Consider the following 18,742-nt stretch of genomic DNA (forward strand, 5'->3'; position numbering starts at 1 on the left):
CTACAGCCCCCGGCAGGCCTCGAGACAACAGCGAAAGCCACGTGACTTCGCTTCGCTGGGTGCCGCGGTCATGTGACTTCGGGAAGATGGCTGCCCTGACAGCGGAGCATTTTGCAGCACTCCAGAGCCTGCTCAAGGTAAATCGAAGGGATGGGGACAGCGTGAGGTGGCCCTTTGTCTCCGAGACTTTAGACGGAGCAGGAATTGGGAACAAATTGACCCTGGTTTGGAGCCACAACTCTGCTGCTTGTTCTCTGTGTGATCCCAGGCAAATCGTTGCGTCTTTCTGAGCTTTTAAAAAGTAAGAACAAAATATCGTTTTGACAGGAACGTAAGATAAAAAAAAAAATAATGGGCATGAAGGCGCAGTACAACCTCCTGCTATTAGTCTTTGGGATTGATTTTCGGTATTGGTGCATTGAACTGGTAATTGCTAGACCCACGTTGTCAGTTCCCCATTTCATCCCGTAGCCCCTCCTGCACTGCACAATTAAGAAATTATCTCCTACTGCGTCCGCCCAGCCCTTCGAATGACCTGTGCGTTCAATGTTCCCTTGAGGTCCAGATTTTCCCTACTCGCTTTGACCTGTGAAAGGGGCGGGACACACTCCTGATAATCATTTGAAAAGTTGTGAGGTCGAAAGGGACCTACTTCATAAGGCTTTGTAAAGCTCAAATGAAGTATTATTATTATTTGAGACGGAGTCTCGCTCTGTTGTCCAGGCTGGAGAGCAGTGGCGCAATCTCGGCTCACTGCAACCTCCGCCCCCGGGTTCAAGCAATTCTATGCCTCAGCCTCCCGAGTAGCTGGGATTACAGGCGCCCGCCAACAAGCCTGGCAAATTTGTGTATTTTTAGTAGAGACGGGGTTTCAACATCTTGGCCGGGCTGGTGTTGAACTCCTGACCGCGTGATCCACTCGCCTCCGCCTTCCAAAGTGTTGGGATTACAGGCGTGAGCCATCGCGCCTGGCCGGAATTATTTAACATTATTTTCCTGTAGGAGAAAGGGCAGCTTTATTTTCCTTCGTAGAACTTATCGCTAGCTATTTGCCCGTTGTCCGTCTGTCTCATAAGAATGTAAGATCCATCAGGGACCTTTCCTTTCTTCCTCTCTCTCTCTCTCTTTTTTTTTTTTAAACACCAGGTGAAGAGGATTGAATTACTCTCCTCAATTTATGGCACATCATCATCATCGGTCTATGTAATAGTCTCTGTTTTGTTTTACTTATTTATTTTTTAATTGCCTTCTCAGTGTTCATTACTATTCTCCACTCCTAAAGAGATCTACTCTTTTGTTCACAAGTGTTAATGCCCAACAAGTAGAACAATAATACCTGGCACACAGCACGTGCTCAGTAAATAGCTGTTAAATGAATTAATAAATGAAGTAACAGAGCTGGGACTGGCAATCTAGGGCTCTCAGCTCCCAACCCAGTGCCTTTTCACCTTCATTTTGGCTGCTCTGTACCTACCGCCGCCCCCATGGTTGTTGGTCTTATGCACTCTTTTCTTTTAAAAACTTTAAAAGATTAATGTGTAGTATACATACAGAAAAGTGCATAAACCATACATTTACAGTTAAGTGATTTATTACACACCGATGTAACCACCACCAAAGTCAAAAAATGAAATGTTAACAGTACCCCAGAAGTCCCCCTTTTGCCCCTTCTTTGCTTCCTCACTTTCTTCCCCAACAGTAACCTCTATGTTTGCTTCTGATACAATTCATTTACTATTGCCCATGTTTGAACTTTACATAAATGGAATAATACAGCATATACTTTTTTCTATGCCTGGCTTCTTTTGCTCACCATTATGTAGCAGTAGTTCATTGATTTTCATTGCTACTGTCCTATGTACTTTCTTTTCTTTTTAAAAAAAAAACTTAGACTTTTTATTATGAGATAATTATAAATCCATATGTAGTTGTAAGAAATAATGTAGAGAGATCCCATTTATCCTTTACTCAGTTTCCCTCAGTTCTGCAGGATTCTGCGGAACTATACATAATATAGTATATATGCTATTATGTATAGTATGTATATAATATATGGTATACATACAATATAATATAGTATATAGTATACATACTATATGATATACATAGTATATAGTATACATATATAGCATACTTACTATTATGTATAGTTCTGCATGGGGAAATTGGGTAAAGGATAAATGGGATGTCAATAGCTAATGTCAAAAGTATTGATTTTGACAGTCAAAATACAAAAATTTCCACCACCACAAAGATTCCTCATGAATAGCCACACCCTCCTTAACCTTCTGAGATTGACTTTTTTCACTCAGCCTAATTTTCATCCATGTTGTGTGTATCAATAGTTCTTTCCTTTTTATTGCTGAGTGGTATTCCGTGTAATGATTGTCCAACAGTGTTGTATTGTGTAGTTTTCAGCATGCACATCCTGTATTTCATTTTTTGAGCAATTGCAAATGGTTTTGGTTTTTTTTGGTTTGTTTGTTTGTTTTGAGAGAGTCTCGCTCTGTGGCCCAGGCTACAGTTCAGTGGCACGATCTCAGCTCGCTGCAACTCCCGCCTCCTGGATTCAAGCGATTCTCATGCCTCAGTCTACCAAGTAGCTAGGACTATAGGTGCCCACCACCACTCCAGGCTGATTTTCTTTTTCTTTTCTTTTTTTTTTTTTTTTTTTTTTGTATTTTTAGTAGAGACAGGGTTTCACCACGTTGGCCAGGCTTGTCACTAACTCCTGGCCACAAGTGATCCACCAGCCTTGGCCTCCCAAAGTGCTGGGATTATAGATGTGAGCCACCACGCCCAGCCCGTATTTTTAATTTTAGTGTCCACATGTTCATTGCTAATATATAGAAATACAACTGATTTATGTATGTTTATCTTCTACATGCAAACTTGCTAAACTCACTGTTTCTAGGAGTTTTTGGTATATTTCTTGGAATGTTCTACATAGAAAATCATGTTATTTACAAATAGAGACAATTTTATTTCTTCCTTTCTGATCTTCACACATTTTATTTCCTTTTCTTGCCTTATTTTAGTGGCTAGAATTTTCAGCACTGTGTTGATTCAGAGTGGAGAAAGCAGATGTCTTGCCTTGTTCTCAGTTTTGGGGGCAAAACATTCAGTCTTTCACCATTAAGTATAATGTTCACTGTAGGTTTTTTGTAGATACTGTTTATCAAGATAAGGAAGTTCTCTTCTATTCCTATTTTTCTGAGGGCTTTTATCAAGAATGGATGTTTAATTTTATCAAATGCTTTCTCTGCATTGATTTATATCATGTAATTTTCTTTGTTAATGTGATGGATTACATAGATTTGCAAATACTGAACCAGCCTTGCATCTGTGGAATAAATACCACCTGGTCATAGTGTATAATTATATATAATATATAAGTATATAATTATATGTTTCTATTTGCTAATAAAATATTATATATATATAACATCTCTATTTGCCAATATTTTCTAAGAATTTTCGCATCTATTTTTATGAGGGATATTGGTCTGTAATTTTCTTATTTTTCTGTACAATTTTGTGTGGTTTTGGTATCAGGGTAATACTAGCTTTGTAGCTATATAAAATCATTTAGAGAGTACTCCATCATCTTCTGTTTTTCTAGAGGAGATTGTATAGAATCAGTTCATTCTTTTCTTAAATGTTTGTTAGAATTCTCCAGTTAAACTATCTGGGCCTAGAGACTTTTTTAGGAGCCTTAAAATTGTGAATTTAATTTTCTTAATAGTCATAGGACTATTCAGATGATCAATTTTATATTAGGGGAGTGGAAGTAGTTTGTGTTATTTGAGGAACTGGCCCATTTTATTTAAATTATCAAATTTATGTTTATAGAATTTTTCATTAAGTTCCCCTTATCCTTTTGATGTCTGCAGGATCTGTGGTAATATCCTCTATTTCATTCTTAATACCGATAATTTGTGTCTCCCCTCTTAACTTTGTCGGTCTTGCTAAAGGTTTGTCGATTTTTATTGACATTGTCAAAGAACCAGCTGTTTGTTTCATTGATTTCTCTATTTTCAATTTCATTGGTTTCTGCTCTTATCATTGTTACTTCCACTGCTTCCTTTGGGTTTATTATGCTTTCCTTTTTATAGGTTCTTGAGGTGGGAGCTTAGATTATTGATTTGAGACTTTTCCTTTTTTCTAGTATATGCATTTAATACTATAAAATTTCATCTCACCACTTGCTAGGCTGTGTACCACAAATGTTGATATGGTGTGTTTTCATTTTCACTTATTCAGTGTAACTTTTAAAATATCCCTGAGACTTCCCCTTTGACATATGGATTATTTAGAAGTGTACTGTTTAAGTTTATAAGTGTTCAGATATTTTTCTGTTACCTTTCTGCTATTGCTTTCTAGTTCGATTCCATTGTGGTCCCATTGAACACACTCTTCATTACTTCTTTGAATTTGATGAAGTTTGTTTTATGGCCCAGAATATGGTATGTCTGGGTATGTATGTGTTCAGTGGACACTTGAAATGAATTTGTATTCTGCTGTTACTGGGTATTGTTTCATGAATATTAATTTAATTGATTGATGGTATTGTTGAGTTTCTTCTATATCCTTGTTGAATATCTGTTTAGTTATATCAATTGTTGAAAGAGGAGTATTGAAGTCCTCAGCTATATTTGTCATTCGGTCTGTTTCTTCTTGCAGTTCTGATAGTTTTTTGCTTCACATATTTTCCAATTCTGTTGTTGGGTATATACACATTTAGGACATCTTCCTGGTGGATAAAATCTTTCATTATTATATAATGTCCCTCTCTGTCTTTGGTAATTTTCTTTGCCAGTGAAGTTTACTTTATTATTAATTTAGCCACTCTTACTTTCCTCTGATTAATGTTTGCATGATATATCCTTTTTCATTCTTTTACTTTCAACCTGCCTTATATCTTATATTTGAAGGGAGATTTGTTGTTGTTGTCGTTGTTGTTGTTGAGACAGGGTCTCGCTCTGTCACCCAGGCTGGAGTGTAGCGGTGCAATCTCGGCTCACCGCAGCCTTGACTTCTCAGGCTTAAGCAATCTTCCTGCCTCAGCCTCCTGAGTAGCTGCTGCTACAGGCAAGCGCCACCATGCCTGGCTAATTTTTGTATTTTTTTGTAGAGGGGATTTTATCATGTTGCCCAGCCTGGTCTTAAACTTTTGGGCTCAAGCTATCCACCTGCCGTGGCCTCCCAAAGTGCTGGGATTACAAAGCCTAAGCCACCACGCCTGGCCAAGAGTTTCTTATGGATAGCATTTGAGTCATATTTTTAATCCACTCTGCCAATTTTTGTCTTTTAATTGGTACACTTATACCATTTACATTTAATATAATTATTTGTATGTTAGGGCTTTTAAGTCTACTATTTTATTTTTGTTTTCTGCCTGTTCTCTCTTGATTTTTCTTTCATTTTACTTTTTCCTGCCTTCCCATAGGTTATTTTAACATTTTTTTAGAATCCCATTTTGGTTTATCTGTAATGTTTTAAAGTGCATTTCTTTTTATAGCCTTTTTAGTGGTTGCCCTAATTACTACATTCTATATACGTAACTTATCACAGTCTATTGGTGTCATCATTTTACCAGTTAGGGCAAAGTATAGAAACTTTACCTCCCTTTATACCTCTTTATCTTCCCTCATTTATAATTGTCTTAAATATTTCCTCTATATACATTTAGAGCCACATCAGATATATTTTTTGCTTCAGCCTTCAAACATAATAGAAAACTCAAGAAAAGAAAGAAAGCCTACAGTATTTATCCATGTCTTTGTTTGCCCTGTTCTGACTTCCTGATTGTGATGGTTTATTTTAGGTGTCGACTTGATTGAGGGATGCCTAGATGGTTGGTGAAGCATTTTTTCTGAGTGTGTGAGGGTGTTGCCAGAGAAAATAGATGTGTGAGTCAGTGGACAAAGAGAGGAAGACCTGCCCTCAATGTGGGCAGGTACCATCCCATTGGCTGGGGACCCAACCGGGCCAAACAGGTGGAAGATGGGGGGGTTCCCTTTCTCTCTGTTCTCTCCCTTCCTTCTAAAGCAAGATGCCTTTTCTCCTCTTACCCTTGGACATCAGACTCTGGGTTCTTCATTTTTTGGACTCTGGGACTTGCACCAGTGGCCTCCCAGTGGCTCTCAGTCTTTTGGCCTCAAACTAGGGGCTGTACCATCAGCTTCCCTGGTTCTGAGGTTGCCAGACTCTGAGCCAAGCTGCCAGCTTCTCTGATCCTCCAGCTTGCAGATGGCCTATTGTGGGACTTTGCCTCTGTGATCATGTGACCCATTTCCCCCTAATAAATCCCCTCTTACATACCCTGTTGGTTTTGTCTCTCTGGAGAGCTCTGGCTAGTACACTGGTGTTCCAGGGTTTCCTGTTTCATTGTTTCATTTCTGTTTAGAGAATTTGTTTTAACCATTCTTTTACAGCAGATCTTGTGACAGATATTCTTAGTTTTTCTTCAACTGAGAATGTCTCGATTTCCTCTTCATTCCTGAAGGATATTTTTGCTGGGTGTAGGATTCCAGGTTGACAGTTTTTTTTTTCCCTTTCAGCACCTGAAAAATATTGTCACTTCTTTCTTGCTTCCATGGTTTCTGATACGAAATCTGCTTTCATTCTAATTGGTTTTTTTAATAGGTAAGGTGTCATTTTTCTTTGCTTTAAATATTTTTTTCTTTGTCTTTCATTTTCGAAGTTCAATTATATGTCCTGGTATGAATTTCTTTGGATTTATCCTGTTTAGGTTTCACTCAGGTTCTTGAAATATATAGGATTATGTTTCTAAGTAAACTTGAGAAGTTTTGAGCTATTATTTCTTTGAATATTCTTTCAGTCTTGCCCTCTTTTATCATCTCCTTCCAGGACTCCAATGATATAAATGTTAGATTTTTTGTTGTAGTCCCACATGTCCCTGAGGCTCTGTTCATAATTTTGTCTCTTCTCTCTGCTTTTCTGATTGGGTAATTTCTACTTCTCTGTCTTCTGGTTCACTGATTCTTTCCTCTATTCTTTCCATTTTGGTGCTGAGCCCATCTACTGAGCTTTTTATTTTGGTTATTTTATTTTTCAGTTCTAAAATTTCCATTTTGTTGTTCTTTATATCTTCTATTTCTTGGCTGAGGAGGCAATTTTAAAAATTGTTTCAAGCAAGTTCATAATTATTTGTTGAAGCATATTTATCCTGGCTACTTAAAATTCTTTGTCAGATAATTTTAACATCTGTCATCTTGGTGTTGACATCTATTGATTACCTTTTTTCATTCAGTTTGAGATCTTTCTGATTCTTGGTTTGATGAATGATTTTCAGTGAAAACCTGGACATTTTCATATTGTGTTCTGAGAATGGATTTTATTTAAATTTTATGTTTTAGCTGGCTTTCTGTGGCATTGCTTAGGCAGGGGAAGGGGGTGCCACCTCATTACTATCAGTTGGAAGTTGAAGTCCAGGTTCCCCACTTGGCTTCTGTTGATACCTGAAAGCAGAGGTTCCTTGTTACCACTGGGTAGGGGTGGAATCTCTGACTCTACGTGGTCTCCACTAGTATCACAGAATGATGAGGCTTGTTACCAGCTGGTGGGGATAAAGGTCCCAGCTTCCTACTTGGCCTTCTCTGACACCTCCCCAGCAGGAGTGTTGGGGTACCTCATTATAGCCTCACAAGTCTTCTCACTCAGGTCTAGGCCTCCCACTCAGCCTTTGTTGACATAGAGGTGGGTGGGGCTGCAGTTTTTCTGTGATATTTGGCTGCAGTGTAGCAGTTGTCATCTAAAAGTTTTCTGTCTTCCAAGGCTGCCCCTTTGTTTGTCCTTTAGCTAGACAGAAGAGCTATTTATTGTAGCGTTTTTTCCCCTCTGCATCCATTGTCATTTCCAGGTTGCCCCCTTCTTCAGCTGAAAGTCTGGGATATATGAAGCAAAAAAAATCCAGGGAACTCACCACTGTGTCATTCCTTGTATTATGAGGTCCCTAGCAGATCTGCCTCCTTCTCTCCTGCTTCCAGAGTCTTATGTATGTTTTCTGTATAGTGTCCAGAGTTTTTGGTTGTACTTAGCAGAAAGATTAGGGAAAAGTACATCTGTTTGATCTTCCTAGAATCCAAAGTCTTATGTACCTTTAAAATTTAAGTCTCAAAGGTATCATGTATGACTAAGACATTATTACTCAAAACTTGTGTTTTCAGAGTCTGAGTTTTTTTTTTTCCTATCTGTGATTTAATTCATAGGCCTCCTCAAAAGATGTTGTCAGACAGCTGTGTCAAGAAAGCTTTTCCAGTTCAGCCCTTGGCTCGAAAAAACTCTTGGATATTACATGTTCCAGCTTGTCTGTGACCCAAGAGGAGGCAGAGGAAGTAAGTGTGGTCAGAAATGACCTTTGGCCACTGGCCCTCTTATTAGTCTCTTTCTTGACTTCCCAGTCATTGCCATGTCCAAGGAAAATCCCTTGAAACATCTGTTGACACTGTAGCAAACTTTGATAAATGGGACATGAATGGGAGAACTGTACCCAGAATCAGAGCTCCTGACCATTTTCTTTCAGACCTATTACTTAGACAATGTGGAACAAAAGCCAACCTTTCTGTGATTTTCTTTTCCAACCTGTAACTTGCTGATGCTCATAAATTGTTAGCTGGACGGCCTGCATAAGATTCAGGAGTAGCCACTGCTAGATTCCATCAGGCTTCCTGAGGTGTGCTTTGTGTATCTCACTCCCTCCTCACCCCTCTGTCCCACAGAAGGTCCCCTTCTCCTCAGCTCACCTGATCTCAGCAGGTAGCCAAGAGGGAGATTAAGGTAACTTGTGTTAAGTTATTATGTAGCAGTAACAGCCTTATCTTTCCAAGGCAAATATGTTTTTAAAACAGCAGTTTCTTCATCTAAATGGGCCTATGTTTTTGGATTTTTTTATTTTTGAGACAGGGTCTCGTTTTGTTACCCAAGCTGGAGGGCAGTGGCATGAACATGGCTCACTGCAGCCTCGATGCCCCAGGCTCAGGCAGTCCTCCCAACTCAGCCCCACGAGCAGCTGGGACTGTAGGTGTATGCCACGATGCCTGGCTAATTTTTGTATTTTTTGTAGAGACAGGGTTTTGCCATGTTGCCCAGGCTGGTCTTGAACTCCTGAGCTCAAGCAATCCACCCACCTCAGCCTCCCAAAGTGCTGGGATTACAGGCATGAGCCACTGCACCTGGCCTATGTTTTTTGTTTTAATTCTGGACCTTGTTTATTGAAGTGAGCTGTAGAAAAGGAAAAGGAAAAAGCAATATTTTGGAAGTGATTTGGAGACTTATTTTGGGTTCCCCCGAAAGTAGATTATTTGGGAGATGATTCTAGAAAACAAAGCAGTGGGGAAAATCAAACAGGGAAGGCAAGTCAATAAAAGAGGATGTTAAGAGCAATTACTGCTATGGAAAACTTGGGATCCTGTAAGAAGCCAAGTAGAACACCTCTCAGAATTGTTCCCCGGGAGGACAGAGAGGCTTGGCCATTTATCCATGAACACCCACTCTCATTGGTGGAAGGTTAACTTCCCTTCACTTCCGGGTTGTGTCAGGCAATCTGCAGTGATATCAGAGAAAGCCCTAAAGCAGAGAAACAGTTACCTCCAGAGAGTTTTTTTAGGTTAGCTAAGTATTACTCTATTCACAAGACCACCATGAACCACTCTTCCACTTCGAAGTTACAGATTCACTTAGAAGGACCTAGGATGGGAACACAGCATTTTAGCAGGACGGGCAGACACGCCTCTTCCCAGGAGGAACCCGCACAGCCGGCCAGGAGCTGTTTGTTCTCTTTGCCCTCCTGGGCGACAGTTGAGAGGAAAGGACATGAATCCTACTACCCTGGATTCAAGGCCCTCACTCCACAGGAGCCGGTATCTTGTGTCACAGTTCAGTAAGCACTGCTTCAGGTTCTCAAAAGGAGCCTGTAGCCACACATAGGCAAGTCCAGAGCTACAGGCGCCCCAGGTATTTATGCAGTCCTCTCAGTCCAGAGGCTTGGACCAATGCAGTGTTGCTTAGTAACACAGCTGACTTTGCACTGCTCTCAGGTTACCAGGGAAACAGCACCAGAAAGTTAACTGAAGGTCAGATTCTCATGCAGAAGGAAAAGGGCTATATTAACTCTTTGCGCACAATTGGAGAGTTTCTGACAAGCTGTCAGCTTCCTAGGTCAGGCAGCTGCATCTGTCTTCTAAAGCAACAGGTGAACTCGGAGGCAGGCCAAGGCAAGTGGGGCATGAGCATGTGCCACAGAGGCCTCTGGACTTGTGACTCAGTTGAATGACTGTAGCAGTGTGCAGCCTTCGGGGTGTAGAGCCCTGCCCCTGGCTCTGCCTTGTGCCCCCTGCCTGCTGCTTCTGTTACAGCTACAGGTGGTTCCGTTATCTTGCAGCTGCTCCAGGCTCTGCACCGCCTCACTAGGCTGGTGGCATTCCGTGACCTGTCCTCTGCCGAGGCGATTCTGGCTCTCTTTCCAGAAAATTTCCACCAAAACCTCAAAAACCTGCTGACAAAGATCATCCTAGAACATGTGTAAGTGCTCATTTCTTGAAAGTCCCTCCTAACTTTTACATTTCTTATTATTTTTATTCTCATTCTAGAAGTAGTAATATGCTCATTGTTGAAAACTTAGTAAGCCCGGATAAGCAAAAAGAAAATAAGACACCTATAATTCCACCAGCCAGAGGTTAGCGGTAGTCTCTTCTTAATGGAAAGCCTTTTAAAACATGTTTTTTTTTTCTCTTTACTCCTCTGTAAGAGGTCGATGTTTTGTTTTTGTTTTTACAAAATGGATCATGCTGTTTTGTAACTTGCTTATTTTCTGTTAACAGTATTAACGATAGTGACATTTCAGGTCAATATTTACCTTCAATATCATTGTAATGGTTAAACATAATCCTGTTATAGGAAGAAATAATGTATAATTTAATTTTAAAATTTCTTAATGTTGGACACTGAGGCTATTGGCACTTTTTCATTTCAGTGAACAATTTACAGTGAAAACCTTGCTGGTGTGCTTAATTATTTTTTTACTGGGTTAAACGTAATGGACATTTTGAGGGTTTGGCCTTAAATGTTCAAGTTGGCCATTAGAAAGATTGCAGTATTTTTCCACAGTAGTAGGATACAAGTATACCCCTCTCCCTACACCTTCACTGAGGGGATTTTTTTCTTACATTTTTCCCAGTTCCACAAATGGCAAATGGTACCTCATTTCAATGTCCCTATCTTTGACACTAGTGATGTCAGATATCTTTTTCATATGTTTAATGATCTTTTTTTTTCTTTTGTGAAGTATCTGTATATTTTCTTGTCTAGGAAGTTCCTTTTAAACATGTACATTTTAAGCAGAATTGATTAACTGTTGGTTAGCAGAAGGCTTGAACAGACCTCTCTAATAGCAATAACTGATAATGCCTATTTACCAAGGGTTTTATTGTATATTAAGAACTTTCTCATACGTGATCACATTTTACTATGTTTGTTGTAGCATTAGTCAGGTCTGTTTGGATGTGTTTTTGCAAAAGATGCAATATTTGTCTATGCAGTAGGTGCTCAATAAAGAGAAGATAAGTTGACCTTTTTTTCTGTTTCGTCTTTGAGAACAATAGCACAATAAGATTACGATACATTGTATTTTCTTCTTTTTTGTCCTAAACTATGAAAACTGACAACTCTTATGGCCTTAACATCACTGAGCTTTGTAAAACAAATAAACAAAAGACTTTCTTGGAGGGAGGGGTTTCTGTGGTCCTTTCCTGTTAGCAGGTGATGACAGGTCTGAAGATCACAGGAAGGGCCAGGTCCCCTCTCTGTCAGAAGAGTCAGTCTCATCCCCTTTCCATTATTTTTTCCTCATCTTTCCCTCTTAAACAGGTCTACTTGGAGAACCGAAGCCCAGGCAAATCAGAGTGAGTACCAAGAAATCTGCCCCGCCCTTCTTACTTTGTCTCCCCAGCCCCAGCTCTCAGTCTGCCAGGTGATCAGAGATTTCGACAGAAACCAAAGTGAACCATTCTAGTCTCAACCCATACTCTGTGTATGGTGGGTTTTTTTCCCCTAATTCTACTTTTTAACTTTTTTCTGATTATAAACATTATGATATAGGCATGTTGTTAAAAAACAGAAATATCCAAAGCAGAAAGTGAAGTACTTAAAATAATGACATTTCAATTGTGAAAAAAATTAACAATAATCAAAAATAGTTTGAAAGGCTGAATAAAAGTCCATGTTGAATAAATGGTCATTACAGTAACTCTGAGCCAGCCACAGTGCTGGAGCAGTTAATCTGCATTAAGTCATTTAGTCCTCCCGACAGCCCTGTGAGCTAGAAGCTCAGACGTTAGATAAGTGGTAGCACCTATATTCAAGGCAAGTCCGTTTATCTCTAAAACAAGAGCTCTCACCACTATTGCTGAAGCTACACGTTTCCTAAGCCTCAGGCCATGATTTCTTCTGTGCCTTCTGTAACTTCTCATTTTGCCCTAACATCTGGAGGGCTGGGTGTTCAGGCAGAAGCCTGGATATGCTACCACTGTGAATTAGTACTAAGTGCAGGCAGCACAGAGCAATGGGTAAGGCATATGACCCGCTGTGGGTCTCGGGCTTTGTTTATCTGTCTCTCTCAGGGACTTGCTGCATAGACCAATGCATTGCATGTGTGCAGTCCCCAGAGCTGCCTGTCGTAGAATAAATGCTTGGTGAACACGGGTGGCATGAGCATTGAGCTGAGCTGTTCCTTCCACAGTCTCTCTGCCACGCCTGGTTGACCTGGACTGGAGAGTGGATATTAAAACCTCCTCAGACAGCAGCAGCCGCATGGCCGTCCCCACCTGCCTGCTCCAGATGAAGGTGCGTTCACTGTCATGCCATTAGAAAGAAGAGGCAGCACCCCTGTGGCCATCTAAAACACCGGTCTCCAAGGTTTGGGATCTCTAACCCATATATTTTTTTAAATCACCATCCCCTTTATCCTCCTTTGTTTAGTTACAACGTGTATGTATACTACTATAGTAACATATTATGGACATATTAAAACAATAAAACAAATACAAAACATATTTTTAAAATAATTTGCTGATACCAAAAGGTAACCCTATACTCTTAGCAGTTTAGCTTTAACAACAGTGGTGTGCTTCCAGATTTTGAATAGCCTGTCTGATCATTTCAGTGTACTTTAGCAATTCCTTGTCCAGTGATTAGGCTGTCATTATTCGTAATGTGGCTGCTCAAGCGTTTCTGTTAGTGGCTGGGCGCAGTGGTTCACGCCTGTAATCGCAGCCCTTTGGGAGGCCGAGGTGGGCGGATCACGAGGTCAAGAGATCAAGACCATCCTGGCCAACATGGTGAAACCCTGTCTCTACCAAAAATACAAAAATAAGCCAGACGTGGTGGCGGGCGCCTATAGTCCCAGCTACTCAGGAGGTTGAGGGAGGAGAATCGCTTGAACCCAGAAGGTGGAGATTGCAGTGAGCCGAGATCACACCACTGTACTCCCACCTGGTGAAAGAGTGAGACTCCGTCTCAAAAAAAAAAAAAAAATAGTTTCTACTAGCAGCTGGAGAAGTGTCAGGTCTTCATTTTCCCGCTCACATACCTTTGCTTCATTGGTGTTGTCTTCATTTTATAGTTATTTTCAGGAATCTTTTTAAGCTACATATCCATTTTGTAGTGTTTGTTTAGTTAAAACTAGAAATGTAATGCTATATCTACATAACCAGACACCCAGAAATTTACCACTTGTAAGAAAATGAAGAAGTAAGGGTGCCTCTAGCAATTAAGTTTTAAATATTAGTGTTAATTAGTAATTAGTGTTAATATTAAATATTAAATCTTAACTTCTTAATTTTTTAAAACTAAAAGTTATAAGATTGTTCCTGCATCCCAATGCAGGATCGTCTTAAGTATCCAAGAGAGCCTGCTCCTTAAAGTACCAATGTAAACACACATAATGTTTTCTTACTTGAATGCTGAGAGTTAGGGTATCAGAGAGGTGAGTGAGCCTTGGCTTGGCCTTCTTTGATACCTACCCAAGGCACTTGTTGCAAATGGAGACTGACCCAGGCCTCTGAGGCATCTCCTGTACTCTCCCTTACTGCTAAATGACCCAAGGGCTGCTGCTCTCTAGTGCTTAGGAAAGAGCCTCTCTTCAGAGGTTCAGCAGAACTGAGCTCGGCCTCGCAGGTTCAGGGCTCACTTAGGGAGATAGGAAAAGAGGCAGCTTTGACTTTCTGGGCTGTGTTCTCTTTTCAGATCCAAGAAGATCCCAGCCTATGCGGAGACAAACCCTCCATCTCAGCTGTCACCGTGGAGCTGAGCAAAGAAACACTGGACACCATGTTAGATGGCCTGGGCCGCATCCGAGACCAACTCTCTACCGTGGCCAGTAAATGATCCAGCCAGCTGCCAGGGCCACTGCCATGACCCAGCTGCTCATGAGTGATAAATGTCTCCCCATATGCAGGCTGCCCTTGCAGCTGCAGCTGACAACAGGCAGGATGGTGGGGACAGCAGGGGGCTACTGCCATCCAGAAGTTACAGTTGGATTGGGAAGAAGCAGCCAGATCCCCCGCTGTTCTCCTCACTCATCTTTCTCTTTCTGAAGCTGGAGAGCAGAAGCCCCCATCTTTGAAAAGCTCCTGAGTGCAACTTAATTACCACATGGCAGGGTGAGGGAACATTTGCGTCGTCAGCTGCTTCTGCAAAGCTGTTTGGGAAATTCAGGCCCAAATCATGCAGCCTATCCAATAAGTCTATTTCCAACATTAGCTCTAATTAGTTCATTTCCAATCCCAGAACACGTGGAGGGAATCAGACAGGTGATGCCAGCAGTCCCCACTCCTCTGTCAGGGAAGCCAGGCAGAGCCCACAGAGCATGGTCCATCCAGAGTGTTCCCTGAGCCCCCTCCACCACACTGGCACCCCTCTTCAGTGTAGGAAGTCTGAAATGGGTGCTAATTCCCTTCTTCATGAAACCAGGGCCCTCTTCCTTGATCTAATGCAGCCACTCCTAGGTGAAGAAGTGGGAATAATTGGAAATAAACAGTTCTAAAACTTCCATGATTTTTGTAGCTTCTTTTGTCCCCAAGTTGTGGCCTTTGGCCAGTACTTTCTCTAGTTTTTAAAGATGATCCCAACTTCCTAATTCCCAGCTAAGCCCTTGACCCATGGTGTGACATGAAATCAGGCAAATGAATCACACCACCTTCTGTGTTTTCACCTGTTACACAGAACAAAAGGAAGCAAGGCAGCCAGGCGCAATGCCAGCACTTTGGGAGGCCGAGGCAGGCAGATCATGAGGTCAGGAGATCGAGACCACGGTGAAACCCCGTCTCTACTAAAAATACAAAAAATTAGCTGGGCGCGGTGGCGGGCGCCTGTAGTCCCAGCTTCTCGGGAGGCTGAGGCAGGAGAATGGTGTGAACCTGGGAGGCAGAGCTTGCAGTGAGCCAAGATCGCACCACTGCACTCCAGCCTGGGCAACAGAGAAAGACTCATCATCTCAAAAAAATAAATAAAAAATAAAAAGGAAGCAAGGCTAATCATCAGTATGTGCTTGTTACAAGAGCTATGATGAAGGCACTCCTTCGAGTTTAACCAAATGAGATCATCTCTGTCGTGCCTCACGCCTCACAGGGACTCCATGTGTGAAGATTTCCCCCTTCACTCTCCAGATCATCCCCATGGCAACAGCTTGCAGCCTGCTCTTGGAGTGCTTTGTTTTGGCAGCTTCTCTGCTAGTTTGTGTATGGAGTGAATGGAGGAGGTAAATCCGCAGATTAAGAATATGCTCTCAGGAGTCAGGCAGCCAAGGTCAGAAGCCAGCTCTGCTTCTCAGTGGTAAGATGCTTGACCTCTAAATCTCAATTTTCACCCACTTTGTACTTTTTTCTGAAATTAAATGAGTATAATAGTAGTACCTACTTGATAGGAGTTTTGTGAAAATTAAATGATATAATACACCTAAAAACACTTAGTACTGTTACAACTAATAGGAAAGGCTTTGATTATTAATGGATGAGAGTAGAAAGCTTGGTGTATTTATTGTCTCATCTACTATAACAGAGTTGGTGTGAGAATTAGTATTATTATCCTCCCTTTATTGACCAGGAAACCAGCTCATTGAGATTGAGTCATCTGATGGTAAATGGTCTCATTAAGAGGTGGACCCATGTTTCTCTAGCCTTCTCTTTACAACACAGGACTTTGCAAGGAACATATAATTCTGTGACTAGCGCCATTTGGAGAATGTTGAAACTGAAGTAGAGATGAGAGATCTTACGTCTGCCTACCCAGTGAGATACTAGGAAGGTCAAGGGAAAAAAAATTCCAAGCTCTTCTTTATCTGCTATAGGAAATGAACATTTAGTTTTTTGCATGCAATGACAAGAGGTCAAGGACCCCAGAAGCCAGCCCACTAATTCCAAGTTAAGAGCCCCTGGTCGTACCCTCCAGTTGAGCTCAGCCTTGTCACAAATATACCCCTCTCCTTTCCTTCCATTCCCCATGACCTGCAGAGAGAGATCTCAGATACCTTCCTCTTGGCCTCCCATGGGCATCCATAAGAAACTTACTTGAAGCAAGAAGCCCAGTATAGGTGTGTGGGCAGTTGGACATTTCCTCTAGCCAGATCTGTCCGAATAGAGCCATCTGGGTACATGACGCAGAGGGCATAAGTCGATAAATAACTGGAAAAGTCAATAAATGTTTGCTACCCTTTACCGCGTGTTCATTTAAGGCATTTGTTTTCCTCTGTTAGTGATGATGGATTGTTTGTAGATACCATATTTCTGGTTAGCCTGCCCCTATCTCAGAAGGGCCTCCTGGCTCTTATCTGTTGATCTCAAAGGAAGTTGGCTCATTCACTGCTTGTCTGGTTTCCCAGTAGTACTTTGTGTGATGAAGCAGCTGTATACAAACTGTCCTTCCTGAGGGTGTGGCAAGGTTTGGATGTCCAAACTCCATCCACAGAAGGACAATGATCAATCTCACTGGTGCCTGTGCTGGCTGCCCAACACATCCCACCCAGCCACCCACCAACAGGGGTCAGCATCTGCCTCAGTCCTGATCAAATGCATGTGCCACAGCGATTGTCTCATGAATGTTCATGATTCCAATCAGCCAATCTGAGTCTGTCCCTGGGGCTTTCTCTGCTGTAATTTCTGAGACCACCTCCTGCCTCTAGGCTCTGACAGCCAGGCCAGTGATGATGGGGTCCATCTTCCTGCCACACCGAAAGCTCGTCTGCAGTCGGAGAGGCCATCTAGACCCCAGAGGTTGGGAAGAAGATGAGAAAATCTCGGTGCCTGATGCCAATCCCACTCTTCCTCCTTTGTATTCATCAGGATGGACCAGGCTTGTGTTAAGATGTACCCAGGATTTGTTTTAATCTGGAATGGTAAGACTCACAGGCACAGAGGTGATTGTCATGAGGAAGAAGTCTGTGCTCACAGAACCCTAGAAACAGGAGGCATGGCATGCCACGTAGGGCCACATGGGGAAGGACCATCTCTTTGGGGCTTTTGGGGAAGTTGGAAATAGATGCTCTTTTTCCTTCCTGTTTATCATTAAACACTGAGTCCCTCATCTCTAGGGAGGGGACTTCTTATTTACCCCTGGGTTGGGAAATAAATCATGACAGCAGCAATCAGACAACAGCAGAGAAGTGTATGATCTGAACATTTGTGGGATGCTATGATCCCTGGAGGAGCCCTTCACACTGACCCCATGAATGGCCCTCAACACATGCGCGAACAAGGAGCAAGTGTTCTGATAAGTGCTCTCGCAGTAGTCCAAGGAAGAGGCTGAAATTTGACTCAGCAAAGCCCAGAGGGAAAAGGGAAAGTGGTTTATGAGTGTCCTCAGGAGCTATCACATCCTAGACACTAGGCACTTTCATCTAAATGACTGATGACCCCAGTGTTGTCAGTGCTCCTCAGTCAGTGGGTCAGACTTGCCCTTGGCACAAGGAGGGTAGTCAGTCACTCCTGGTCCCCTTCAGAGGGACCTTTTGAGAAACAAATGTAGCCAATTACTTATATAACCCCAGGCACTCTGTCCTGAATCCTAGGTGTTCCACCACTGTGGAGAAATAGGTTAGTCCCAGACACATGACACCAGCCTGTGAGGCAGCTCCGGGTCTCAGCTTCTCGAGGGAACATCGCAATTTCAAGTTGGGAATTAATGGCAACACCTGACAACACAACACAATGCAGTAGCCATCAAGCAGGAAGCCTGAGCACTCCACTCTCAGCTGTGCCCTGCCAAGCAGTGGCTGCTGTCTGTCGGAAGCAGGTAGCAAGTCCAGATCAATCTAAGGACATTCCATCTCCATCTGGCATCAAACCACCGTGCTCCCTGTGCCAGTTATTCTCAGGATTTGTTTTAATCAGGAATGGTAAGACATAAGGCACACAGACGTGGAAATGATTATCATGAAGGAAGAAGTTTGTACTCATAGAGCTCTAGAAGCAGGAGGTGTGGCACATGGGGCCACATGGTTTGGAAGGATAAGTGTTGTTGGTCAGGAGGCAAGGAGAGGAGAGAAGGGAGAGCGTGGCCCCAAGCCTTTATTGGGGTTTTCATAGGAAGGAATGGTTAAGACAAGGTACATATGCTGGCTAAGTTTAGGGTTGGATAGTTTGAATAATTTGGATGGGTTCAGGGCCATAGAGATGGTCCCTAGTTGTCTGACCCTAGGGTGACTTAGGGCAGAGGGAATATTGGCTTG

At 42.0% G+C, this 18,742-nt stretch overlaps 1 protein-coding gene across 1 annotated transcript; it reads left to right on the forward strand.

Moving 5' to 3' along the window:
• The first annotated feature begins 43 nt into the window (after window positions 1-43).
• COMMD9 (COMM domain containing 9) lies at window positions 44-16,810 on the forward strand. The gene is made up of 6 exons (XM_032166254.2): window positions 44-137; window positions 8,235-8,360; window positions 10,406-10,545; window positions 11,890-11,924; window positions 12,761-12,864; window positions 14,266-16,810. The coding sequence occupies exons 1-6, from the start codon at window positions 87-89 to the stop codon at window positions 14,404-14,406; spliced, it is 597 nt and encodes a 198-aa protein (XP_032022145.1). The 5' UTR covers window positions 44-86; the 3' UTR covers window positions 14,407-16,810.
• The last annotated feature ends 1,932 nt before the right edge of the window (window positions 16,811-18,742 follow it).

The sequence above is a fragment of the Hylobates moloch genome, unplaced genomic scaffold, assembly GCF_009828535.3.
Source record: "Hylobates moloch isolate HMO894 unplaced genomic scaffold, HMol_V3 SCAFFOLD_11, whole genome shotgun sequence".
NCBI classification, from domain to species: Eukaryota; Metazoa; Chordata; class Mammalia; order Primates; family Hylobatidae; genus Hylobates; species Hylobates moloch.